We start from the raw sequence: 27,106 nt of genomic DNA on the forward strand, positions 1-27,106 counted from the left end.
CCAAAAATTCCTGAAGGGTTAATATTCTTCTTGAATGTGGTCTTGAGCACGTTGAGGGGTGCAGTTTTTAGAATGGTGTCACACTTGGGTATTTTCTATCATATAGACCCCTCAAAGTGACTTCAAATGTGATGTAGTCCCAAAAAAAGGTATTGTAAAAATGAGAGATTGCTGGTCAACTTTAAACCCTTATAACTCCCTAACAAAAAAAAATGTTGGTTCCAAAATTGTGCTGATGTAAAGTAGACATGTGGGAAATGTTACTTATTAAGTATTTTGTGTGATATATCTCTGTGATATAAGGGAATAAAAATTCTAAGTTGGAAAATTGCAAAATTTTTGCCAAATTTACGTTTTTTTCTCAAATAAACGCAGGTAATATCAAATAAATTTTACCACTATCATGAAGTACAATATGTCACGAGAAAACAATTTCAGAATCATCAGGATCCGTTGAAGCGTTCCAGAGTTATAACCTCATAAATGGACAGTGGTCAGAATTGTAAAAATTGGCCCAGTCATTAACATGCAAACCACCCTTGGGGGTAAAGGGGCTAAGAACAGATGAAAAGAGAAAAAAAATCTACGTTATATTTAAACAAATACGAAAGAAGATAAACAAACATAAAAGTTCAAATCTATTAGTGCAGCTCCCGCTTCAAATACCTATTCCACACAATTATTCTGGGTAAACGTGTACCAAAATTACCGTACCTATTGAGATCCACATACACCCTATGCTCACATTCTCAACTCGGCGAGCTTTGAGACCTTCCCAGGGAGGACCGGTCACATTTTCTGCAGCCTCAAGTGGAGAAGAGCCATCTTTGCATGGGATCGCCAGCTGAGGAAAGCTGTCAGGCTGTCTCCCTCCCATTTGAGTGGTTCCCAAGCTGGGGCTGACTTTTGGTGGAGATTCGGAATCTGACCGATGCCGGAGACTTAGGGGGTGAGGTGACGCGGATTCCCCCGCAACGTCTTGGAAGTGAGGATCAAGAAACCCATGCTGCAAGGTTCCTGAATCACAGATTGGTTGGCTGCTGATTGTGACTGAAGTGCACATGCTAGAGATGTTCTGGGGGGTTCTCCTCTGCCTTGGTGCTCCTTCTTCTCAAGACGCCCTTATAATCACCTTTTGACGCCAAAGTGGCCATTTATAGAAGTGGATCCAATAAGCTTCTTTTGAGTACTGCATATCCCATTACTGAGGGACCCCCTACCCCTCCTTGGCATTGTACTGCTATTGATTCTTGCCTCCTTTGCTGATGACCCACTGTTATACATCAAGGGGGAAAACAAAAGGGCTCGACAGAACTCGGGCACACTCTTTTTCCTGACATTTTTTTTCAAAACCCTGAAACACCTAAAAAAGGAGATGTACTCACTCCCAAGACGAACATCTTCAAGGACTATATCATCTGTCCGTACCGTTATTGCCTCCCCCCCCCTCCCCACACACACACTATTCAGGAAACACAGAAACTCAAAACCCTAAAGGATAACTCAACAGAAAAATGTCTTTCTGTTAACACCATATCCCTTAAAATGCAAAGATTTCAACTAAAGAACATATCCGGAGAAGCTCCTACCTCTAGAGAATGGGAGGACCCCTCTGAAAACCTAGGAGCTACTTTACCTCCGGCTTAATGGAAAGGCTCGATCCATGGGATGACCCCCTTGACCCTTCTCACTGCACAGTTACGGTAATTTGTCACCAAGATCATCTTTTCCTGAGGACTTACACTTAAATCTCCAACATCTACCAACAAAAGAGGACTTCAAAGCAGTTATGTCAGAAGTGAAATCCATCTACAGATCACCTGCAAACTTTGGATTTTCTTTTCACCACATAAATAAAGAACCAATACATGCTTGGTATCTGAAAACCTGTAATGACCTGGAGATTCATAATGGAATGTCAGTTTTAGCATTTAGTGAACATGGTAAAAATAAAATTATAAAAACTTGGAATTGCACTTTTTTGTTGCAATTTCACCGCACTTGGATTGTTTTTCCGGTTTTCCAGTACATTATATGGTAAAATCAATGATGTCGTTCAAAAGAACAACACTTCAAGCAAAAAGCAGGCACTCATACAGCCATATTGACAGAAAAATAAAAAAGTTATGGCTCTGATAATTAGGAGAATGAAAAACGAAACTGAAGAAAAAAAAAAAAAGGAAAATGGCCCTGGGGTGACAGGGTTAAAACTGATCTGGTATTCCTACAAGAAGCCCACTTTAATAAGTTTGACTCCTTTAATGGTGCCTTAAACTACTACCCTAAAATATACTCCGCCACACAATAGAGAAGAAAATCAGGAGTGGCAATTCTTCTATCACAGACATGTCCAATCCAGATATCCTCTTCTCACCTAGATGCCAATGAGAGATACTGTATATAATTTTAAAAGGTACTCTTAGGGGAAATCCCCTTATACGCTGCCACATCAAAACTCCTAACACAGATCAAATCACATTTCTAAGAAGAATCTTGCTCAAAATCTCACATATCAAGCCCTCTCATTTTTACCATCAAAATCTTGTTTTAGCCCCAGATTTTACGTTTACACACTGAGAAATGGGTAGAAATGGCACTAAAATTTGTCCCACAATTTCTGCTGAATGTAGAAATACCCCGTATGTGGCTATACAGTACTGCTTAGCCACACAGCGAGACTCTAGCCCATAAGTGCCAGAAGAGTAGAATTCCCCCTCAAGTGACCCCATTTTGGAAATTATACCCCTTTGGGAATTTATCTACAGGTGCAGTGACAACTTTGATTCCTTGGATGCTTTCCAGGAGCAAGCAGTAGTGGATATTGCTGAGTGAAAATTGCAAACTGCCATTGTAGTGACCAGTACGTGGTAGTGACCAGTACGTTATGCCCAGCTTGTGCTTCTGGAGATACGCATCCGTATATTAGGCAGGCTCTCATCGCTACAGACATGCCAAACATGTGGATGCTAAATGTGGTTTAGGCACACTGGGGCTCAGAAGAGAGAGGTGCATTTGCATTTGGGAGAACAGAATTCACTGGATTTCTTTTGGGGGGCGAGGAACCATTTTGCTAACAACAAAACCAGTAACATGGAGATCCCCTATATTTCCATTGACAGATGACAGACCCAAGAGGGACTTGCTATTTTGTGGATTGATTTAAAGCTTTTGTTGGGAACATTTTACATAACTTTTGGGATCACATTTATCCGGAGCTCTGTGCTGAGTAGTTACATCGTGGTTTCCAAGTAAATCTCCCAACTGCTGTGATTCAGATGAAATATCCGAGGGAGCCATTCACTGTAATGAGGCAGCAGAGTTACTCTAGACTCTGTCTGGCCTCTGTTCAGCATTATCCTTTTCAGAAGTGCACAAAAATGTGGCTGACGTCACTTTTATGCACGCCTAAAAAGAAGCATACTGCCAAATCACAGGCCAGACAGTGTCCACAGTGCCTCCATTTGCCTCATTATAAAGAATCTTCCGCTGGAGGTTCAGTCTCAACCACGTCTTTCAGAGATTTACACGGAAACCCTGGTGTAAGCACTAAATGTAGAGCGTAGTATAAATGTGAGCAGAGCCTTACTGCGATCTTTGAGAGGCAGAATGAACAAATCAACAGCAGGCAAAGAATTGTTTTTATTTATTTTTATGCAGTTCCTTGTGCAGTATAAGTGATTAGACAACTTTATTCTTCGGGTCGGTGCGATTACAATGATACCATATTTATATCTTTTTTATGCTTGGCTGCTTGTCACATGCTAAAAGACGCTTTTTTTTTGCAAAAACAAGTTTTTGCATCCCCATATTTTGAGAGCTATAATTTTTTTGATTGCTTTCTATTCCAATTTTTGGGAGGCAGGGTGAACAGACACCAGCAATTCAGGAATTTTTTTTTTTTATGCCGTTCTGTGTGTGGTAAAATTGATAAGACAGCTTTATTCTTTGGGTCAGTATGATTACTGCAATACCACGTTTATATAGGTTTTTTTTTTAATGTTTTGGCACTTTTACGCAATAAAAGCTATTTTATTGAAAAAATAATTATTTTTTGCATAGCTTTATTCTGAGAGCTATAACTTTTTTTTTTTTTCACTTAGTCCTACTTAGTCTTAGGCTGCCGTTACACTATCAGTATTTGGTCAGTATTTTACATCAGTATTTGTAAGCCAAAACCAGGAGTGGAACAATTAGAGGAAAAGTATAATAGAAACATATGCACCACTTCTGCATTTATCACCCACTCCTGGTTTTGGCTTACAAATACTGATGTAAAATACTGACCAAATACTGCTAGTGTGACGGCAGCCTTACACTTTCTGCAGTCTGAGAGTTGTAGTGTTACCTAAAGAAGGGCAGAACTTGACCATATCAGACTCTTAAAAAACAGTTTCTTCAATTGACAAAGTGCTAGCAAAAGCATTACCTATAAATTTGTTTAAGGTAGTGACATAGTACAAGCCCTGTATAGTCTTTAGATGCTGCCAAGGCATTTGAGAGTATACAGTGGGGGGTATCTGACCAGCATCCCGTAAAAGTTTGGTTTTGATTCAAACTTTGTTGGGTGAATGAATTTGCTGTATTTTACTCCAAAAGCATGGATTTTGCTTTCAGGTTGGTCCAGAAACTTTTGCCCTGGCTGTAGAATCTTTGCCATTCACCATTAGGCAGCATTCGGTGATGGCGAATTTTAGGATTGGTAGGTTGAAGGAGTGTAATGCACTTTATGCCAAAAAGAGTTATTATTGTTTTTGGGGGTAGGCTAGTCGCACTTTTCCTATCGTAATAGAAGTGATACCTTAATTTGGATGATTTCCGGGTTTAAAACATAAATTGGACTTAGTCCGCCATTATATACCGTACATAGAACTCTTTTTTTCTGCTAACTAAAGTTTTGGAGGGATTTAAAAAGATAATGTAGGTGGGCTGTCTGGTTACTATTTATCCTCTTTGGGGTAATAATAAACTCCCACATTTGTTAGTTTCCCTGGGCTAAACTCTAGGAAAATGGGAAGAATGACTGTCCCACTGGAAGTTGTATTGAATGAGGCCAAGCACGTCTAGTCAGAATGTTTCAGAGAATATGCATATCGCATACTTGCAGTCACATGACCATCCAGTCTCACCTCCAGCACCGGAGAATTTTGACAGTGTGTGCTGTGAGAATGCCAACCCTGGACAACGTCTTTGAAGACTCACTCTCAGGAACCTTTTACAACAGTCTTTCAGTGATCCAAATATTGGGAGGTGGGAGATCTGACAGGTAGGAAGAACTCTTCTTTTTCCATATTACAAAACAACAGTCATTCAAATTCCAAAACATCCTATATCAAGAAGCTCATCATGGGACAAATAAAGAAACTCAGCGACCGCCAAATCGCTAGCTGTAACGGTCTCACAAGCTGATCACAATGTATGCCCAATTTTATGCTTTTTAAAGGATATTCTGTCTTTCATGAACCTAATAACTTACCCTGATCCTGGTAAATGCTGCAAATTTGTATCAGACACCTCAACTCTCAGAGGAAGCAGAGGCACCCAGAGAGAAAGAGACAGAGAGGAACGTAGGCGCTCTAGCCAAAACTCCACTTTTACACCTACAGCTCCTTGAGTCTCCTTTCCACCAACAAACAAGAAATCACAGGAATCTGACACCTGCCAGGATGAATGTTTAAAAATAATTAGTTGACAAAAATGAGAATACCTACATTACTGTGTACATAATATAGAACAGCATACATATACCTGTATAATCTGTGCATTTGGAGTCTCACAACCTGCCTCTTTGGTGACATCCATCACAAATCCACCAGCCTCCAAGGCAAACACACGCACAGGAATCTTCTGAGAAATGCCAGTCAGCGGAGCTGTATTCAGTATCTCATGAGACTGCAGTAAAGAATAATAAAACGGTGTGTAAAGTATAATAAAAGGGTGTGTAAAGTCCTGAAAGCTTATCTGTGCAATATACAAGGATATATTTTGTGTCATTCCACTTTTATTATAGGTTTCTCATCATTAGTATGTTCCTTTACCACAAATTTTCAGCTATCTGACTGTCAGAAAAAAGGAAATGGCACACTCAAAGGACAACGGAATTAAAATTCCTGAAACTGTACAGATATCTACCCATGAGAATATAGGAGGTTTTTGTCAGCTCTGTATACATACTATCATACTGTATTTGCCATTTATATAAAGGCTATGCTGTATTATGCTGACATTTGTATACATGTGGCATGTACTCAACATTTGTTGACACATTTGTGACTAACCAGTACAATGCTGATATTTGCATATATTTGGCAAGTGTTTTTTATACTCTATGTGATGCATAGTCTTGCCTCTAAGTTACTAGTCAGATTACATGTGGAATACTATATACAAATTTGGGTTCCCGTGTATACGAAGCACATAGTTGAATCAGAGAAGAGGCAGAGATGGACAAAGGTATTCAAGGGATGTTCTGTTTTCTCATGGCACATGTTTAAAATCAAACTGTGTTTTCTCACTCTTCGAGGGTCCAGCGTTGAGTCTTCACCATTACTCACAGTGTGTTATTGTCTGCAGCATTGACATAATATCAACATACCGCCCCCAAAAAAAGCAATATCAATCAAATTGGTATAATTTAACCATCAGCTTGACACGCAAAAAGTAAGCCCTGACACAGGTCAAATGATGGAAAACTAGAAATGTAATGCGTCTCAGAATTTTTTATTTTTTTTTACACCAATTACAAAAAAAATTATCGTATACATGATTGTTATTGTCATAATTGTACTGACCTAGCGAATCATGTTTGAGTGAATTTAGCACATAATGAAACAAGTAAAGCAAAATTTAAAAAAACAATGCAGCATTGTATTTTTTCACAATTTCACCAAATTGAAATTTTTATTTTCTCGTCTTCCAGTACAATGAATGTAAAAATGAATGGTGTCATTGAAAACTACAAGTCTCCCCACAAAAAAACAAGCCCTCATATTACCATGTTGATGAAAAATTAAAAAAAGTCATGGCTTTTAGAAAAAGGCAGAGAACGAAAAAAAACCCTCAAAAATCGCTCGGTCACCCCCAAAGGCCACATTCATATGTTTAGTGTTTGGTCAGTATTTTACATTGGTAGTCGTAAGCTAAAATCAAAAGTGGAACAATCAGAGAAAAAATATATTAGAAACATGTCACCACTTCCGTATTTATCAACCACTCTTGGTTTAAACTAACTACTACTGATGAAAAATACTGACCAAAATACTCTACGTGTGAACACGGCCCATAGTTTATCTTTCAGTCCAACAATTTTCAGTATGCTGAATTATTTGGAAAGAATATGGTTAACATGCCTGAAACCATTAATCAGAATAATGTCCACTTCAGTAATGTAGCTAGATTATGCATATTAATGTGCAAAACAGATAGACAGAGAATTATTAATGTACCTTTACAAGTGGGATAATCGCTTTGAGGTCATGATCAGATACCAGCACTTCAATGTTGCCTCTACCACCTGCTGTAGCTCCACCACCACCTGAAGCGTCCAGCTGGAATGTAATTCTCCGAGATACAGCAAAGCCTACAGAGACATTACTCACAAGGAAATCCAAAAGAGCAACTTGTAGAAACCTGAAAGAAAGATGAACATGAAACTAGTGGCTAAAATTTGCGAAATCTGATATATTTAAAAGGAGAGTACAATAATAAAAGCAATAGCCTTGACATCTGGAGAGTCTCCTGGCCATGGAAGCAAAATGTCAATGTTTTGTTCACCGAGCTACTGGGAAGGCATTGTTCATCCCTAAATTGCTTCTGGATCGTTGTGCATTGTTTTAATTTGGCTGCCTTGTTATAGCTAAATATTTTAAGTTTTGAGTCATCGGTCCAGAGAACCTCCTGCCATTAAGCTGAACCCCAGTTCCTAGGTTTTCGTCCATGCTTGAGTCACTTGGCCTTGTTTCCACGTTGAAGTTACGTGGAAAGCAATCAAGAGGAAGATGGATAGTCACAAGCCATCAAACAAAGAAGAACTGCCTAAATTTTTGTACCAGGAGTGGCATAATGCCACCCAAAAGCAGTGTGAAAGACTGGTGGAAAGCATGCCAAGACGCATGAAAGCTGTGGTTAAAAATCATGGTTATTCCACAAAACATTGATTTCTAAACTCTTCCTGAGTTAAAACATTAGTATTGTTGTTTCTAAATGATTATGAACTTGTTATTTTTTGCATTATTTGAAGTCTGCAAGCAATGCATTTTTTTGTTATTTTGACCATTTCTCATTTTCAGAAAATAAATACAAAATTTATTGTTTGGAACGTCGGAGACATGTTGTCAGTAGTTTATAGAATAAAAGAACAATTTACATTTTACTCAGTAATATACCTATAAGGAGAAAAATCAAACTGAAAATTTTGCAGTGGTCTCTTAATTTTTGCCAGAGCTGTATATACATATACACACACACAAATACACAGTGGGGGAAATAAGCTCACAGAGATATGTTACACAAAATACTTAATAAGTAACATTTCCCACATGTCTACTTTACATCAGCACAATTTTGGAACCAAAATTTTTTTTTGTTAGGAAGTTATAAGGGTTAAAAGTTGACCAGCGATTTCTCATTTTTACAATACCATTTTTTTAGGGACCACATTATATTTTCAGTCACTTTGAGGGATCTATATGATAGAAAATACCCAAAAGTGGCACCATTCTAAAAACGGCACCCCTCAAGGTGCTTAAATCCACATTTAAGAAGTTTATTAACCCTTCAGGTGCTTCACAGGAATTTTTGGAATGTTTTTTAATAAAAAAATGAACATTTAACTTTTTTTCACAAAAAAATTACTTCAGATCCAATTTGTTTTATTTTACCAAGGGTAACAGGAGAAATTGGATGCCAAAGGTTGTTGTACAATTTGTCCTGAGTACACCGATACCCCATATGTGGGGGTAAACCACTATTTGGGTGCATGGCAGAGCTCGGAAGGAAAGGAGCACCATTTGACTTTGTCCTGAGTACGCCGATACCCCATATGTGGGGGTAAACTACTATTTGGGTGCATGGCAGAGCTCGGAAGGGAAGGAGCACCATTTGACTTTCCAATGCAAAATTGGCTGGAATTCAGATAGGACGCCATGTCGTGTTTGGAGAGCCCCTGATGTGCCTAAACAGTGGAAACCCCCCAATTATAACTCTAACCCTAACCCCCACACACCCCTAACCCTAATCCCAACCACACCCCTAATCCCAACACACCCCTAACCCTAATCCCAACCCTAACCATACACCTAACCACATCCTAACCCTAATCCCAACCCTAACCATAACCCTAACCCTGACACACCCCTAACCCTAATTCGAACCCTAATCCCAACCCTAACCCCAACCGTAATCTAAACCATAACCCCAACTCTAGCCCCAACCCTAACCCTAACTTTAGCCCGATCCCTAACTTTAGCCTCAACCCTAACCCTAACTTTAGCCCTAACCCTAACGGAAATAAATAAAAAATTGTATTTTATTATTTTTCCTTAACTAAGGGGGTGATAAAGGGGAGTTTGATTTACTATTTACAGCAGGTTTTTATGTTTGGCAGCTGACACACACCAAAAGACGCTTTTTATTGCAAAAATTAGTTTTTGCATCACCACATTTTGAGAGCTATAATTTTTCCATATTTTGGTCCATAGAGTCATGCGAGGTCTTGTTTTCTGCAGGACGAGTTGACGTTTTTATTGGTACCATTTTCGGGCACATGACATTTTTTGATCGCTTTTTATTTTGATTTTTGGGAGGCAGAATGAACAAAAAACAGCAATTCCTGAATTTCTTTTGGGTGGGGCATTTATACCGTTCCGTGTGTGGTAAAATTGATAAGGCAGTTTTATTCTTCAGGTCAGTACGATTACAGCGATACCTCATTTATATAATTTTTTTATGTTTTGGCGCTTTTATACAATAAAAACTGTTTTATATAAAAATAATTATTTTTGTTTCGCTTTATTCTGAGGCTTATAACTTTTTTATTTTTTCGCTGATGATGCTGTATTGCGGCTCGTTTTTTTGCGAGTCAAGATGACGTTTTCAGTGGTACCATGATTATTTATATCCGTCTTTTTGATCGCGTGTTATTCCACTTTTTGTTCGGCGGTATGATGATAAATAAAAAACGAGGCAAAAAACAATTCTTTATTTTTTTTACGATGTTCACTGAAGGGGTTAACTAGTGGGACAGTTTTATAGGTCGGGTCGTTACGGACGTGGTGATACTAAATATTATTGTTTTTTAATTTACATAAAGAAATGTATTTATTGGAATAATATTTCTTTATTTTTTTAGTGAAGTTTTTTTTTTTTTTCAATATTTTTACACAGTATAATATTTTTTTTTTACTTTTTTACATTGTCCCAGGGTGGGATATCTGTTATGATCCTTAGTGGCTGAGGATCACGAATAGACCAGCAAGTGAATAAACTAAGGACAAGCTCTAGGGAGATGGTAACTGGACTGATCGCAAATCTGAACCTATCCAACACAACTAGAGGTAGCCGGTGAACGTGCCTAAAAAATTCCTAGACGTCTCGAGCCAGCCTGAGGAACTAGCTACCCCTAAAGAGAAAGAAAGACCTCGCTTGCCTCCAGAGAAATAATCCCCAAAGATATAGAAGCCCCCAACAAATATTAACGGTGAAGTAAGAAGAAGGCACATACGTAGGGATGAAATCAGATTCAGCAAAAGAGGCCCACTAGTACTAGAAAGCAGAAAATAGAGTAGGGGTCTATGCGATCAATAAAAAACCCTTACAAAATATCCATCCTGAGATTTCAAGAACCCACGCACCAACTAATGGTGTGTGGGGAGAAACTCAGTCCACTAGAGCATCCAGCAAGCGAGGGAATCACATTTTAGCAAGCTGGACAAGAAAACAAGATAAACACTGCTGATCAAAAAATGAGCAAACAAAACTTAGCTTGTCCTGGATGGACTGGGAGCGAGGTAGTCAGAAAGAATCTGAGTAGCACTGATTACATCGACAGCCGGCAACAAGTGGAAGTGAAACAGAGCTATATAGGAACCTCCCAGAGGATAACGAACCAGCTGATAGCCAGAGACCAGCAGGATAACAAACAAAGCCACCAGGGGGAGCCCAAAGCAAAAGTCACACCATACCACCAGTGACCACAAGAGGGAGCCTGAAAACAGAGTTCACAACAGATATCACTGTAAAAAGTCAGATCGCTGATCCGACACTTTGCAGAGCACTGTGTCAGATGAGCGATCTGACAGGCAGTGCAGGGACTTGCCAGCGCCTGCTCTCACCAGGCACTGACAAGCCACCTCCCTGCAGGACCCAGAAGGACCCCACGGCCATCTTGGATCCGGGGGCCTGCAGGGAGGAGAACGGAGGAGACCCTTGGAACAATGCGATCACATCGCGTTGTTCTGAGGGTCTCAGGGAAGCACGCAGGGAGCCCTCTCCCTGCATGATGCTTCTGAAAGCCACCGGAATGCTGCAATCTTGTTTGAGAGCAGTGTTCCGGGGTTTAAAGTCCCGGGAGCCATTAGTAACCGCTCCTGGCACATAGAGCCGTATGTCAGCTGTGATAATCAGCTGACACCCGGCAGCAATCGGCCGCGCTCCCCCCGTGAGCGCAGCTCATCGTGTTGGACGTACTATTCTGTCCATGGGAATTAGGGCCCGGGTCACATGGACGGAATAGTATGTCCAATGGTAGAAAGGGATTAAGGGTAGGTTCATTTTAAGATTGAGAGATAGAATATCAAAAATAAAATCCAGAAAATCACATTGTATAAATTATATAAATGTATTGGCATTTTGCAGTGAGAAATAAGTATTTGATCTCTCTGGCAAACAAGACTTAATACTTGGTGGCAAGACCCTTGTTGGCAAGCACAGCAATCAGACTTTTTTGTAGTTGATGAGGTTTGCACACATGTCAGGAGGAAATTTGGTACACTCCTCTTTGCTGATCATCTCTAAATCATTAAGATTTTGAGGCTGTCGCTTGGCCCACTGGGAATGGAGCCTCAATGACCGGAGGTAACCTCTATGATGTCACCGCCGGTCACTGACGCTGTGCTCGCAGCAGCAGCTCATTCACCAGTGGATCTCTGCCTGGAAGGTCGCATCTTGGCACCGTCTAGGTTGAAAACGGTTTTTCCCCCCAGACATGGATTACGGCGTGGGACAGGACCACTGACAGGTGAGGGATATTGTTGTTTTTTTATTTTTGTTTTACTACAGAAGAACGAGGGCTTCGGTGGAATAGGCATTAGGTGAGTATAACCGTTTGTTATTTTGAAATAAAAATGGAAAAGTGTGTTTTGTTTTATTTAAAAAAAAAAAAAGACTATATTTTGGATGTGTCTTTCTTTACCATACAACTATAGGATTAGTAATGAATCTATTACTAATCCGTGGGCTTGATGTAACCAGACAATACAAAGGTGACATTAACCCCACAAATATGAACCCCACTTTCCACCGCTACAGGGCAAGTGGGAAGAGCCGGGCAAAGTGCCAGAATTGGCACCTCTAATAGATGTTTCTTTTCTGGGTGGCTACGGGGCTATTTTTGGGCTGGGGGTCAATATCCATGGCCCTTTACCAGCCTGAGAATACCAGCCCCCAGCTGTGAGCTTTTAGCAAGGTTAATTGTCAAAAATGGGGTGGACCCCACGCCTTTTTTAAAAAATTTATTTAAATAATTAAAAAAAGAAAAACAGTGTGGGGAACCCTCTATTCTTGATAACCAACCTTGCTGAAGCTGACAGCTGAGGGTTGCAGCCCCTAGCTGTGAGGTGAGTTTTTACTGGCTGGTTAAAGAAAATACAGGGGAACCCATGCCGTTCTTATCATTTATTGCGCAGTCAGCAGCTGATGAATACTCCCATCAGCTGCTCCTGCTGCCACTGTTATTAGCGGCAGCAGGTGTAGGCTGACGGGAGTAAGAGTCCCATTAGTCGCCGCCTGCTGTTTCTTTTATCACTTAAATAAATCTCTCATCATTCTCCCCTGCTCGCGCCGATCACAGGCAGTGCAGTGGAGAATGATGAGAGCCGTTCTCAGCACCCAGCACTGGGGAACAGCGCTTACTGTAACGCTTCTTCCCTGTTGCCCGTCCGTGTGTTTCTGATGTGGCACACGTGTGCCGCAAACATTACACACACAAAGACACTGACATCTCTGGTACTGGAAATATTAGAACGTGTGAAAGGGGCCTTATAGCGGGTTTTTAGGTTTGGCTGCTGTCACAGACTAAAAGATGCTTTTTATTGCAGAAAAATAGTTTTTGCAACACCGTATTTTGAGAGCTATAATTTTTCCATATTTCATTCGAGAGAGTCATGTGAGGTCTTGTTTTTTGGCGTGACAAGTTGACTTTTTTTTATACCATTTTCAGGAACATGACGTTTTTTGATGGCTTTCTATTCTGATTTTTGGGAGGCAGAATGAACAAAAACCAGCAATTCATGAATTTCTTTTGGGGGGAGGGGGTTGGGGTGGTTTATGCTGTTCATTGTGTGGTAAAATTGATAAAGCAGTTTTATTCTTCGGGTCAGTATGATTACAGCGATACCTCATTTATATATTTTTTTTATGTTTTGGCGATTTTATACAATAAAAGATATTTTATAGAAAAAATAATTAATAATTATTTTTGCATCACTATTCTGAGAGCTATATAGGTATATGTAGGTCGCTTTTCTCACACCTGCCTTTTCAGCTTTGGCCATACATTTTCAATAGGATCAGGGCTTTGTGATGGCCACTCCAAAACATTGACTTTGTTATCCTTAAGCCACTTTCTTATCATTTTGGCAGTATGCTTGTCTTTGTCCATTTGGAAGACGCATTTCCGCTCAAGCTTTAAGTTCCTTGCTGATGTCTTGAGACGTTGCTTCAGTATTGCCACATAATCTTCTTTTCTCATGATGCCTTCTATTTTGTGAAGTGAACCACTCCCTCCAGCAGGAAAGCAACTCCACAACATGATGCTGCCACCTCCCCCCCATGTTTCACAGTTGGGATGGTGTTCTTAGGCTTACAAGCTTCTCCTCCAAACATAATGATTGTCATTATGCCCAAAAAGTTAACTTTTAGTTTCATCAGACCATAGAACATGTCTCCAAAAATTAAGGTCTTTGTTCCTGTGTGGTGTGCATTTGCAATGATTAATCTGGCTTTGTTATGTTTCTTTTGGAATAATGGCTACTTACTGGCGGAGTGGCCTTTCAGCTCATGTTCAGCCTTTCAACCCAGTACTCGTTTCACTTCATCTTCAAGGTCTTTTGCATTTGTCCTTGGATAGATATGCACATGTCAGACCAAAGCATGTTCAAGTCTGGGACACAGGACCCATCTCCTTCCTGAGCGGTATGATGGCTGGGAATTCCCATCTTGTTTGTACTTGCATAAAATTGTTTGTACAGAGAAAGAGGTCCACAATTCTCTTCCTGATATCTTGGCTGATTTCTTGAGATTCTGATGCTACAAAAAGAAGCAGTGTGTTTCCGGAGTGCATTAAAATACATCCATAGGGGAGGGGATGCGGGGCTATTGGTTCTGGATCTCATATCTGGTGGTCCTGTCCGCGGATTCAGGTCTTCTGGCGTCAAGTTGAAACTCTGATTGCGGAGGTCATTCAGGTTCCTTTTGTTTTAACCGGGTGTCTGGCTGTTTTGGGTGTCTCCCTTGTGGGATTCCCCTCACCTCTCCGTCCAATAATCTCTAATATTCTGATTGCTGCTAGACAATGTATAGCGGGTCATTGGAAATCCTCAGATATTCCATCTATGGCTATTTTGATTTCCAAGATCAACCTTCATTTTACCTATGAAGCAATTATGGCACAGAGCCTCTCCAAGAAAAATAAAGTGCTCTCCTGGTGGGATCCTTGGGTTTCCTCAGTCCACATACCTCCATCCGCCCTCGCTCTCATTTAGTAACTTTTGTAAGCTGCGATTTGTGCTATGGTTAATTCTGTATTTCTTTGTTGGAATTGCTGTGATTCTGAACATTGTGTATTCTCCCCCCTTCCCCTTGTACCTTTTTCCCCTTTGTTTCTCCTGCGGGGGATGTTATATGTACTTATGTACTTATTTCTTTATTGCTAATAAAAAGTTAATTGGTTAAAAAAAAAAAAAATACATCCATAGGTATGTCTCTAATTAACTCAGATGTTGCCAAGAAACCTATCAGAAGCTTCCAAACACATGACAACATCATATGGGCAGTGCAGAATTGTTTAACCCCTTTACCCCCAAGGGTGGTTTGCACGTTAATGACAGGGCCAATTTTTACAATTCTGACCACTGTCCCTTTATGAGATTATAACTCTGGAACGCTTCAACGGATCCTGAGGATTCTGACATTGTTTTCTTGTGACATATTGTAGTTCATAATAGTGGTAAAATTTATTTGAAATTACCTGTGTTTATTTGTGAGAAAAACGGAAATTTGTCGAAAACTTTGGAAATTTTGCAATTTTCCAACTTTGAATTTGTATGCCTTTAAATCACAGAGATATGTCACACAAAATACTTAATAAGTAACATTTCCCACATGTCTACTTTACATCAGCACAATTTTGGAACCAAAATTTTTTTGTTAGGGAGTTATAAGGGTTAAAAGTTGATCAGGAATTTCTCATTTTGCAACACCATTTTTTTTAGGGACCACATCACAAATTGAAGTAACTTTGTGGGGTCTATATGATACAAAATACCCAAGTGTGACACCATTCTAAAAACTGCACATCTCAAGGTGCTCAAAACCACATTCAATAAGTTTATTAACCCTTCAGGTGCTTCACAGGAATTTTTGGAATGTTTTAAAAAAAAAATGAACATTTAACTTTTTTTTTTTTTTTTTACAAAAAATTTACTTCAGCTCCAGTTTGTTTTATTTTACCAAGGGTAACAGGAGAAATTGGACCACAAAAGTTGTTGTAAAATTTGTCCTGAGTATGCTGATACCCCATATGTGGGGGTAAACCACTGTTTGGGCACATGGCAGAGCTCGGAAGGGAAGGAGCGCCGTTTTACTTTTCAATGCAAAATTGACTGGAATTGAGATGGGACGCCATGTTGCATTTGGAGAGCCCCTGATGTGCCTAAACATTGAAACCCCCCACAAGTGACACCATTTTGGAAAGTAGACCCCCTAAGGAACTTATCTAGATGTGTAGTGAGCACTTTGATCCACCAAGTGCTTCACAGAAGTTTATAATGTAGAGCCGTAAAAATAAAAAATCATATTTTTTCACAAAAATGATCTTTTCGCCCCCAATTTTTATTTTCCCAAGGGTAACAGAAGAAACTGGACCCCAAAAGTTTTTGTGCAATTTATCCAGAGTACGCCGATACCCCATATGTGGGGGTAAACCACTGTTTGGGCACATGGCAGAGCTCGGAAGGGAAGAAGCGCCGTTTGACTTTTCAATGCAAAATTGCCTGGAATTGAGATGAGACGCCATGTCGCATTTGGAGAGCCCCTGATGTGCCTAAACATTGAAACCCCCACAAGTCACACCATTTTGGAAAGTAGACCCCCTAAGGAACTTATCTAGATGTGTGGTGAGCACTTTGACCCACCAAATGCTTCACAGAAGTTTATAATGTAGAGCCGTAAAAATAAAAAATCATATTTTTTCACAAAAATGATCTTATCGCCCTTTTTTTTTATTTTCCCAAGGGTAACTGTTGTGTATCCGCTTTTTTGGCTCCCCTGGTGGTTGCTGGTGGTACTGGTGACTTGTTTGCACTTTGCTTCTTCTGTTCACCTGCTTCCATCAGTGTTTGGGAGTTTCCTATTTAGCCTTGCTCTCCAGTCATTTCCTTGCCGGTCATCATTGTAACCAGAGCCTTCGGTTGCATGTTCCTGCTACTAGTCTGCTGATCAGCTAAGTGGACTTTGTCCTTTTGTTTTGTACCTTTTGTCCAGTTTGCAGTTTTTGTAAGTCTCTGTAGCTGGAAGCTCTTGCGGGCTGAAATTGCCACTCCTGTGTCATGAGTTGACACAGGAGTCTTAAAGTAATTTCAGGATGGTTTTTGAAAGGGTTTTCAGTTCACCGTGAAGTCCTCTTTTGTATCCTTCTGCTATCTAGTAAGTGGACCTCTCTTTGCTAAATCTACTTTCATACTGTGTATGTCTTTTCCTCTTAATTCACCGTTATTACATGTGGGGGGCTGCTATCATCTTTTGGGGTATTTCCCTAGAGGTAAGCCAGGTCTGTTTCTTCCTCTACCAGGCGTAGTTAGTCCTCCGGCTGGCGCGTGGCATATAGGAAGCCGTAGGTATGCTCCCTGGCTACTGTTAGTTGTGTGGTAGATTTAGCTCACGGTCAACTCGAGTTTCCATCACCCGAGAGCTCGTTCGTTACTTATGTGTTTTTTACGTTCCCTTGCCATTGGGAACCATGACAGTATGACCGGCCTACAAAGTGTTAATTGTTTGGGCTGAAGCAGGAGAAAAAGAAGTGTTGAAGGGAAAATTTTTTTTTTTTCTCTTTTCCTCAGAGTTTTGCTGCCTAGCCCTTAATTGCTGTCTAGCTGCTTCTTACCTCCTCTTAACCCTTGAATGGCTCTGACCTTAGCTGTTTAACATGGATGTCCAGAGTTTGGCTGCAGGTTTAAATAATCTTGCTACGAAGGTTCAAAATTTACAAGATTTTGTTATACATGCTCCTATTTCTGAACCTAAAATCCCTACACCAGAGGTGTTTTCCGGAGATAGATCTCGGTTTTTGAATTTCAAATATAATTGTAAATTATTCCTTTCTCTCAGACCTCACTCCTCAGGAGATCCTGTCCAGCAGGTTAAGATTGTAATCTCTTTGCTGCGAGGTGACCCTCAAAATTGGGCATTTTCATTGGCACCAGGGGATCCTGCGTTGCTCAATGTGGATGCGTTTTTCCTGGCTTTAGGGTTGCTTTATGAGGAACCTAATTTGGAGATTCAAGCTGAAAAAGCTTTGATAGCCCTATCTCAAGGGCAAGATGAAGCGGAGATATACTGCCAAAAATTTCGTAGGTGGTCTGTGCTTACTCAGTGGAATGAGTGCGCCTTAGCGGCAAATTTCAGAGAGGGCCTTTCTGATGCCGTTAAAGATGTTATGGTCGGGTTCCCTGCGCCTACAGGTCTGAATGAGTCCATGACAATGGCAATTCAGATTGATCGGCGTTTGCGGGAGCGCAAACCCGTGCACCATTTGGCGGTATCTTCTGAAGAGACGCCAGATAAAATGCAATGTGACAGAGTTATGTCCAGAAGCGAGCGGCAGAATTATAGGCGTAAAAATGGGTTATGCTTCTATTGTGGTGATTCTGCTCATGTTATATCGGCATGCTCTAAGCGTACTAGGAAGGTTGACAAGTCCATTTCAATTGGCACTTTACAGTCCAAATTTATTTTGTCTGTAACCTTGATTTGTTCATTATCAGTTATTACAGTGGATGCCTATGTGGACTCGGGCGCCGCTCTGAGTCTTATGGACTGGTCCTTTGCCAGGCGCTGTGGGTTTGATTTAGAGCCTCTGGAAGTCCCTATACCTCTGAAGGGTATTGATTCTATACCTTTGGCTTGTAATAAACCACAGTTCTGGACGCAAGTGACTATGCGTATGACTCCAGACCATCAGGAGGTGATTCGCTTCCTTGTGTTGTACAATTTACATGATATTTTGGTGCTTGGATTACCATGGTTACAGTCTCATAACCCAGTCCTTGACTGGAAGGCTATGTCTGTGTTAAGCTGGGGATGTCGGGGGGCTCATGGGGACACTCCTATGTTGTCCATTTCGTCATCTATTCCATCTGAGATTCCGGCATTTTTGTCTGATTATCGTGATATTTTTGAAGAGCCTAAGATTGGTTCACTCCCTCCTCACAGGGATTGTGATTGCGCCATAGATCTGATTCCTGGCAGTAAATTTCCAAAGGGTCGTTTGTTTAACCTATCTGTACCTGAACATGCTGCTATGCGCGAGTATATTAAGGAGTCCCTGGAAAAGGGACATATTCGTCCTTCTTCATCACCTTTAGGAGCCGGTTTTTTCTTTGTCTCTAAAAAGGATGGCTCTCTGAGGCCTTGTATTGATTATCGTCTCCTGAATAAAATTACAGTCAAATATCAGTATCCGTTGCCTTTGCTGACTGATTTGTTTGCTCGCATAAGGGGGGCTAAGTGGTTCTCTAAGATTGATCTTCGTGGGGCGTATAATTTGGTGCGAATTAAGCAGGGGGATGAGTGGAAGACCGCATTTAATACGCCTGAGGGCCATTTTGAGTATTTGGTAATGCCTTTCGGCCTTTCTAATGCACCTTCTGTCTTTCAGTCCTTAATGCATGATATTTTCCGGAAATATTTGGATAAATTTATGATTGTGTACTTGGATGATATTTTGATTTTTTCTGATGACTGGGAGTCTCATGTTCAGCAGGTCAGGAGGGTTTTTCAGGTTTTGCGGGAGAATTCTTTGTGTGTAAAGGGTTCAAAGTGTGTTTTTGGGGTTCAAAAAATTTCATTTTTGGGGTATATTTTTTCCCCTTCTTCTATTGAGATGGACCCTGTCAAGGTTCGGGCTATTTACGACTGGACGCAGCCTACTTCTCTGAAGAGTCTCCAGAAATTCTTGGGCTTTGCTAATTTTTATCGTCGATTTATAGCTGGTTTTTCTGGCGTTGCTAAACCTCTGACGGATTTGACTAAAAAGGGTGCTGATGTTGCCAATTGGTCCCCTGCTGCCGTGGAGGCCTTTCGGGAGCTTAAGCGCCGCTTTTTGTCTGCCCCTGTGTTGCGCCAGCCTGATGTTTCTCTTCCCTTTCAGGTTGAGGTCGATGCTTCCGAGATCGGAGCGGGGGCGGTTTTGTCGCAGAAAAGTTCCGACTGCTCAGTGATGAGACCTTGTGCGTTCTTTTCGCGAAAATTTTCAGCCGCCGAGCGAAACTAGGATGTTGGTAATCGGGAGCTTTTGGCCATGAAGTGGGCATTTGAGGAGTGGCGTCATTGGCTTGAGGGTGCCAGACATCAGGTGGTAGTTTTGACTGATCACAAGAATTTAATTTATTTGGAGTCTGCCAGGCGCCTGAATCCTAGACAGGCACGTTGGTCGTTGTTCTTTTCCCGGTTTAATTTTGTGGTCTCGTACTTACCGGGTTCTAGGAATGTGAAAGCAGATGCTCTTTCTAGGAGTTTTGAGCCTGACTCTCCTGGGAATTCTGAACCTGCTGGTGTCCTTAAGGATGGAGTGGTTTTGTCTGCTGTCTCTCCAGATTTGCGACGTGCTTTGCAAGAATTTCAGGCGGATAGACCTGATCGTTGTCCGTCTGGTAGACTGTTTGTTCCTGACGAGTGGACCACTAGAGTCATCTCGGAAGTTCATTCTTCTACTCTGGCAGGTCATCCGGGAATTTTTGGCACCAGAGATTTGGTGGCTAGATCCTTCTGGTGGCCTTCCCTGTCTCGAGATGTGCGTGTTTTTGTGCAGTCTTGCGATGTGTGTGCTCGGGCCAAGCCTTGTTGTTCTAGGGCTAGTGGGTTGTTGTTGCCCTTGCCTATTCCAAAGAGGCCTTGGACGCACATCTCTATGGACTTTATCTCGGATCTCCCTGTTTCTCAGAAGATGTCTGTCATCTGGGTGGTGTGTGACCGTTTTTCTAAAATGGTTCATTTGGTGCCATTGCCTAAGTTGCCTTCCTCATCTGAGTTGGTCCCTCTGTTTTTTCAAAATGTGGTTCGCTTGCATGGTATTCCGGAAAACATCGTTTCTGACAGGGGTACCCAGTTCGTGTCTAGATTTTGGCGGGCAGTCTCTGCCAGGTTGGGCATTGATTTGTCCTTTTCGTCTGCATTCCATCCTCAGACCAATGGCCAGACGGAGCGAACTAATCAAACTTTGGAGACTTATTTGAGGTGTTTTGTGTCTGCGGATCAGGATGATTGGGTTGCCTTTCTGCCGTTGGCGGAGTTTGCTCTTAATAATCGGGCTAGTTCTGCCACTTTGGTTTCTCCTTTCTTTTGCAATTCAGGGTTTCATCCGCGTTTTTCATCTGGTCAGGTTGAATCTTCGGATTGTCCTGGAGTGAATGCGGTGTTGGATCAGTTGCATCGGATTTGGGGACAAGTGGTGGATAATTTGGAATTGTCCCAGGAGAGGACTCAGCAGTTTGCTAACCGTCGTCGTCGTGTTGGTCCCCACCTTCGCGTTGGGGACTTGGTGTGGTTGTCTTCCCGTTTTGTCCCTATGAGGGTTTCTTCTCCCAAATTTAAGCCTCGGTTCATCGGTCCTTATAGGATTTTGGAGATTCTTAACCCTGTTTCCTTTCGTTTGGACCTCCCGGCATCTTTCGCTATTCATAATGTGTTCCATCGGTCGTTGTTGCGGAGATATGAGGTACCGGTGGTTCCTTCTACTGAACCTCCTGCTCCTGTGCTGGTGGAGGGTGAATTGGAGTACGTCGTGGAGAAGATCTTGGACTCCCGTATTTCCAGACGGAGACTTCAATATCTGGTTAAATGGAAAGGCTATGGTCAGGAAGATAATTCTTGGGTAACTGCCTCTGATGTTCATGCCTCGGATTTGGTTCGTGCCTTTCATAGGGCTCATCCAGATCGCCCTGGCGGTTCTTGTGAGGGTTCGGTGCCCCCTCCTTAAGGGGAGGGTACTGTTGTGTATCCGCTTTTTGGGCTCCCCTGGTGGTTGCTGGTGGTACTGGTGACTTGTTTGCACTTTGCTTCTACTGTTCACCTGCTTCCATCAGTGTTTGGGAGTTTCCTATTTAGCCTTGCTCTCCAGTCATTTCCTTGCCGGTCATCATTGTAACCAGAGCCTTCGGTTGCATGTTCCTGCTACTAGTCTGCTGATCAGCTAAGTGGACTTTGTCCTTTTGTTTTGTACCTTTTGTCCAGTTTGCAGTTTTTGTAAGTCTCTGTAGCTGGAAGCTCTTGCGGGCTGAAATTGCCACTCCTGTGTCATGAGTTGACACAGGAGTCTTAAAGTAATTTCAGGATGGTTTTTGAAAGGGTTTTCAGTTGACCGTGAAGTCCTCTTTTGTATCCTTCTGCTATCTAGTAAGTGGACCTCTCTTTGCTAAATCTACTTTCATACTGTGTATGTCTTTTCCTCTTAATTCACCGTTATTACATGTGGGGGGCTGCTATCATCTTTTGGGGTATTTCCCTAGAGGTAAGCCAGGTCTGTTTCTTCCTCTACCAGGCGTAGCTAGTCCTCCGGCTGGCGCGTGGCATATAGGAAGCCGTAGGTATGCTCCCTGGCTACTGTTAGTTGTGTGGTAGATTTAGCTCACGGTCAACTCGAGTTTCCATCACCCGAGAGCTCGTTCGTTACTTATGTGTTTTTTACGTTCCCTTGCCATTGGGAACCATGACAGGTAACAGAAGTAATTGGACTCCAAAAGTTGTTGTAAAATTTGTCCTGAGTATGCTGATGCCCCATATGTGGGGGTAAACCACTGTTTAGGTGCATGGCAGAGCTCGGAAAGGAAGGAGCGCTGTTTGACTTTTCAATGCAAAATTGACTGGAATTGAGATAGGACACCATGTCGCGTTTGGAGAGCCCCAATATGCCTAAACATTGAAACCTCCCACAAGTGACACCATTTTAGAAAGAAGACCCCTAAGGAACTTATCTAAATGTGTTGTGAGAACTTTGAACCTCCAAGTGTTTCACTACAGTTTATAACGAAGAGCCGTGAAAATAAAAAATATTTTTTTTCCACAAAAATTATTTTTTAGCCCCCAGTTTTGTATTTTCCCAAGGGTAACAGGAGAAATTATACCCCAAAAGTTGTTGTCCAATTTGTCCTGAGGGCACTGATACCCCATATGTGGGGGGAACCACCGTTTGCGTGCATGGCAGAGCTTGGAAGGGAAGGAGCGCCATTTGGAATGCAGACTTAGATGGATTGGTCTGCAGGCGTCACGTTGCATTTGCAGAGCCCCTGATGCGCCTAAAAAGTAGAAAACTCTACAAGTGACCCCATATTTGAAACTAGACCCCCTAAGGAACATATCTAGATGTATTGTGAGAACTTTGAACCCCCAAGTGTTTCACTACAGTTTATAAAACAGAGCCGTGAAAATAAAAAATCTATTTTTTGCCACAAAAATTATTTTTTAGTCCCCTGTTTTGTATTTTCCCAAGGGTAACAGGAGAAATTGGACCCCAAAAGTTGCAGTCCAAAGTACGCTGATACCCCGTATGTTGGGGGTAAACCCTTGTTTTGGTGCACGGGAGAGCTTGGAAGGGAAGGAGCACTGTTTTACTTTTTCAACGCAGCATTGGCTGGAATTGAGATCGGACGCCATGTCGTGTTTGGAGAGCCCCTGATGTGCCTAAACAGTGGAAACCCCCCAATTCTAACTGAAACCCTAACCCAAACACACCCCTAACCCTAATCCCAACCATAACCCTAACCACACCCCCAACCCTAATCCCAACCGTAATTGTAATCCAAACCCTAACTTTAGTCCCAACCCTAACTGTAGTCCTAACCCTAACTTTAGCCCCAACCCTAACCTTAGCCCCAACCCTAACCCTAACGGGAAAATGGAAATAAATACATTTTTTAAAAATGTACTATTTTTCCCTAATTAAGGGGGTGATGAAGGGGGGTTTGATTTACTTTTATAGCGGGTTTTTTAGCGGATTTTTATGAATGGCAACAGTCACACACTAAAAGGTGCTTTTTATTGCAAAAAATAGTTTTTGCGTCTCCACATTTTGAGAGCCATAATTTTTCCATATTTTGGTCCACAGAGTCATGTGAGGTCTTGTTTTTTGCGGGACAAGTTGACGTTTTTATTGGTACTATTTTTGGCACGTGACATTTTTTCATCGCTTTTTATTACGATTTTTGTGAGGTAGAATGAACAAAAACCAGCTATTCATGAATTTCTTTTGGGGGGGGGATTATACCGTTCCACGTTTGGTAAAATTGATACAGCAGTTTTATTCTTCGGGTCAGAACGATTACAGCGATACCTCATTTTTATTATTTTTTATGTTTTGGTGCTTTTATACCGATAAAAACTATTTTATATAAAAAATAATTATTTTTGCATCGCTTTATTCTGAGGACTATAACTTTTTTATTTTTTTGTTGATGACGCTGTATGGCGGCTCGTTTTTTACGGGACAAGTTGACGTTTTCAGCGGTACCATGGTTAATTATATCCGTCTTTTTGATCGCGTGTGTTAGGGGTCGAGTTCCCGCCTCTGCACAGGGGGAATCTCGGGCCATCTCCGCTGCAGTCTCCCATTCTTCTGCCGCAGTGGAGCCTGCTCAGCAGAGACGTCGGTCCCAGCGTCTCGCTCAGTCTGACTCTGTACAGAGAGTTACTGCTGCTTTTCCAGCTTTTGCCATTGAAGTCAGTGCTGGGCAACGGCAAGCAGACGCTTCTGGGACTAAGTCCTGCTTTTCTCGTTCTGAGCATGCCCAGAGTAAGATCTCTCAGTGGAGATCGAGGGTCACATGATCAGACACTGCAGCTAAGGCCATTGGTCCTTCAGGAAGGTCCTGTAGGTGCTCACGCTCTGTGGCAGCCTCTCATTGGTCCTTCTAGGAAGGTCCTGTACGTGCTGCAACTATTTAAGGCTCGCATGGCCGCATGCGCTAGTATTGTTCTATGTTGTACTTTGCGCCAGTGTGGTCACGTATGTTTGTGTTCAGGGACCCGGCTGAAATAAGCCCCTAGAATGCTGGCACCTCCGGCGAGGAGTTTGTGTGTTTGAGTATTCAGGGACCTGGCTGAAATAAGGCCCTAGCATGCTGGCACCTCCGGCGAGGAGTTTTGTGTGCATGCATGACCACTGACTGCTCTCGTTTGGATAGTTAGCCTGTGCCACTGTGAAGTTTAACAGGGCGCAGTGCTTTGAGTTCACGGCTACTCGGTGAAGTAACAGAGGTAGCTCCTACCGCCATTTATTTCCGCCATTTGCTAGCAGCAGGTTCTCCTGCACGGTGGACCCCGGGCTGCGAACGCATATATTATAAAGTCTCTATATCCATTTGGTGCGTTCCGCTAGCCCTAACAGCGTGTCATTCCACTTTTTGTTTGGCAGTATGTGTTGTGAATTCCGCTCTTGGGCTCCCTCCGGTGGTTGTAAGTAGCACTTTTGTGAGTTCTGCTCTTGGGCTCCCTCTGGTGGTTTTGAGTGGTATGGCTGCTTCTTGGATTTAGCATCAGCAGCTGCTTCCACTGATCGTCTTTCTGGCTCGGCTATTTTAGTCTGGCCTTATCCCTCAATCAATGCCAGTTGTCAATTGTTCCTGCTTTGAGTCACGGCTCTTTTGGATTTCCCTGACACTCTGACCTGTTCAGCAAAGATAAGTCCTTGCTTGTCCTTTTGCAGTCCTCTTGTTGTGGACTTTATTGTTCAGCACATTCTATGTTTTGCTCATTTGTCCAGCTTATCAGTATGGATCTATTCAGCTAAGCTGGAAGCTCTGGGCAGCAGATTTTGCCCTCCACACCTTTAGTCAGGTGTGGAGATTTTTGCATTTCTCTGCGGTGGACTTTTTCTAGTTTTTATTACTGACCGCACAGTGTTCTTTCCTGTACTGTCTATCTAGCTAGAAGTGGCCTCCTTTGCTAAATCATGTTTCATTCTACGTGTGTCATTTCCTTCTCCACTCACAGTCATTATTTGTGGGGGGCTATCTGTTCTTTGGGGATTTTCTCTGAGGCAAGATAGCTTTCTTGTTTCTACCTTTAGGGGTAGCTAGTTCTCCGGCTGTGACGAGGTGTCCAGGGAGTGACAGGAACATCCCACGGCTACTGCTAGTGTTGTGTTAAGATCAGGAACTGCGGTCAGTATAGTTACCACCTGCTCAAAGCTAGTCGCATGTCGCTACTAAATTACCAGTCCATAACAGTATGATAATAAAGCGTCGTTTTTTTGCCTGTTTTTTTTTTTTTTTTACGGTGTTCACTGATGGGGTTAACTAGTGGGACAGTTTTATAGGTCGGGTCGTTACAGACGTGGTGATACTAAGTATGTGTATCTTTATTGTTTTTTTTTTATTTAGATAAAGAAATGCATTTATTGGAACAATATTTTTTTTTTCTTTATTTAGGAATTTTTTTTTTTTACACATGTAAATATTTTTTTTAAACTTTTTTACATTGCCCCAGGGGGGACATCACAGTAAAGTGACAGATCGCTGATATGACACTTTGCAATGCACTGTGTCAGATCAACGATCACACAGGCACGCACTGCAGGGAGGCTTCCCGGTGCCTGGTATGAGCAGGTGCTTTCAAGCCACCTCCCTGCAGGACCCAGAAGGCCCCCAGCGGCCATTTTGGATCCGGGCCTGCAGGGAGGAGCAGGTAGGAGGGGACCCTCGGAACAACGTGATCACATCGTGTTCTTCTGAGGGTCTCAGGGAAGCACGCAGGGAACCCCCTCCCTGCGCGATGCTTCCCTGTGCCACCGGAACGCTGCGATCATCCTTGATCACAGTGTGCCGGGAGTTAATGTGCCAGGAGCGGTCCGTGCGATAGTCAGCTGACACCCGGCCGTGATCGGCCGCGCACCCCCGTGAGCGCGGCTTATCGCGTTAGACGTACTATTCCGTCGGTGGTCATACGGGCCCATACCACCTCGACGGGATAGTACGTCTAATGTCAGAAAAGGGTTAAAGGCATAGTAATTTTAGTGTATATAAACTTTTGACTTTGCAGTAGTACTAAAAATGCTATAAAACATTCTGTCTCTCTCTCTCTCTCATTATTCTGGAATTAGCAAATATTAATAATTATGGTAATCTTAATTGACCTAAAATGGGAAAGGTTTATTCTGATTTCATGTCAGATATTGAGAAAAACATGCAAGTGATGTAGAAAGTAAAATTACAACAGCCCTGGTGATAAAGATTATCCTCTGCTTCCCCTTCACTGAAATGGACGATGGGCTGGATCAATGGATGGATGGGGAGAGATCTGAATTTAAAGAATCTCTGCGCTATTAGTATAATGAAGACAACTGCTTAAAAGACAATGACATACACCAAAGAAAACTGCATAAAAGCAGCAACCTTTTTAAATTGCT

At 42.0% G+C, this 27,106-nt stretch overlaps 1 protein-coding gene across 1 annotated transcript in view; it reads right to left on the reverse strand.

Annotated features, from left to right (window-relative positions):
• Window positions 1-27,106, reverse strand: part of TMEM132A (transmembrane protein 132A) — a 250,646-nt gene that overhangs the window by 89,786 nt on the left and 133,754 nt on the right. The window contains exons 6-8 of the mRNA XM_077250795.1: window positions 7,443-7,626; window positions 5,746-5,889; window positions 5,474-5,655 (exon numbers count right to left, since the gene is read on the reverse strand). Coding sequence (XP_077106910.1) covers window positions 5,474-5,655; window positions 5,746-5,889; window positions 7,443-7,626 — 510 coding nt within the window. The remainder of the gene's footprint in view (window positions 1-5,473; window positions 5,656-5,745; window positions 5,890-7,442; window positions 7,627-27,106) is intronic.

Source organism: Ranitomeya variabilis, chromosome 4, assembly GCF_051348905.1.
Source record: "Ranitomeya variabilis isolate aRanVar5 chromosome 4, aRanVar5.hap1, whole genome shotgun sequence".
Lineage (NCBI taxonomy): Eukaryota > Metazoa > Chordata > Amphibia > Anura > Dendrobatidae > Ranitomeya > Ranitomeya variabilis.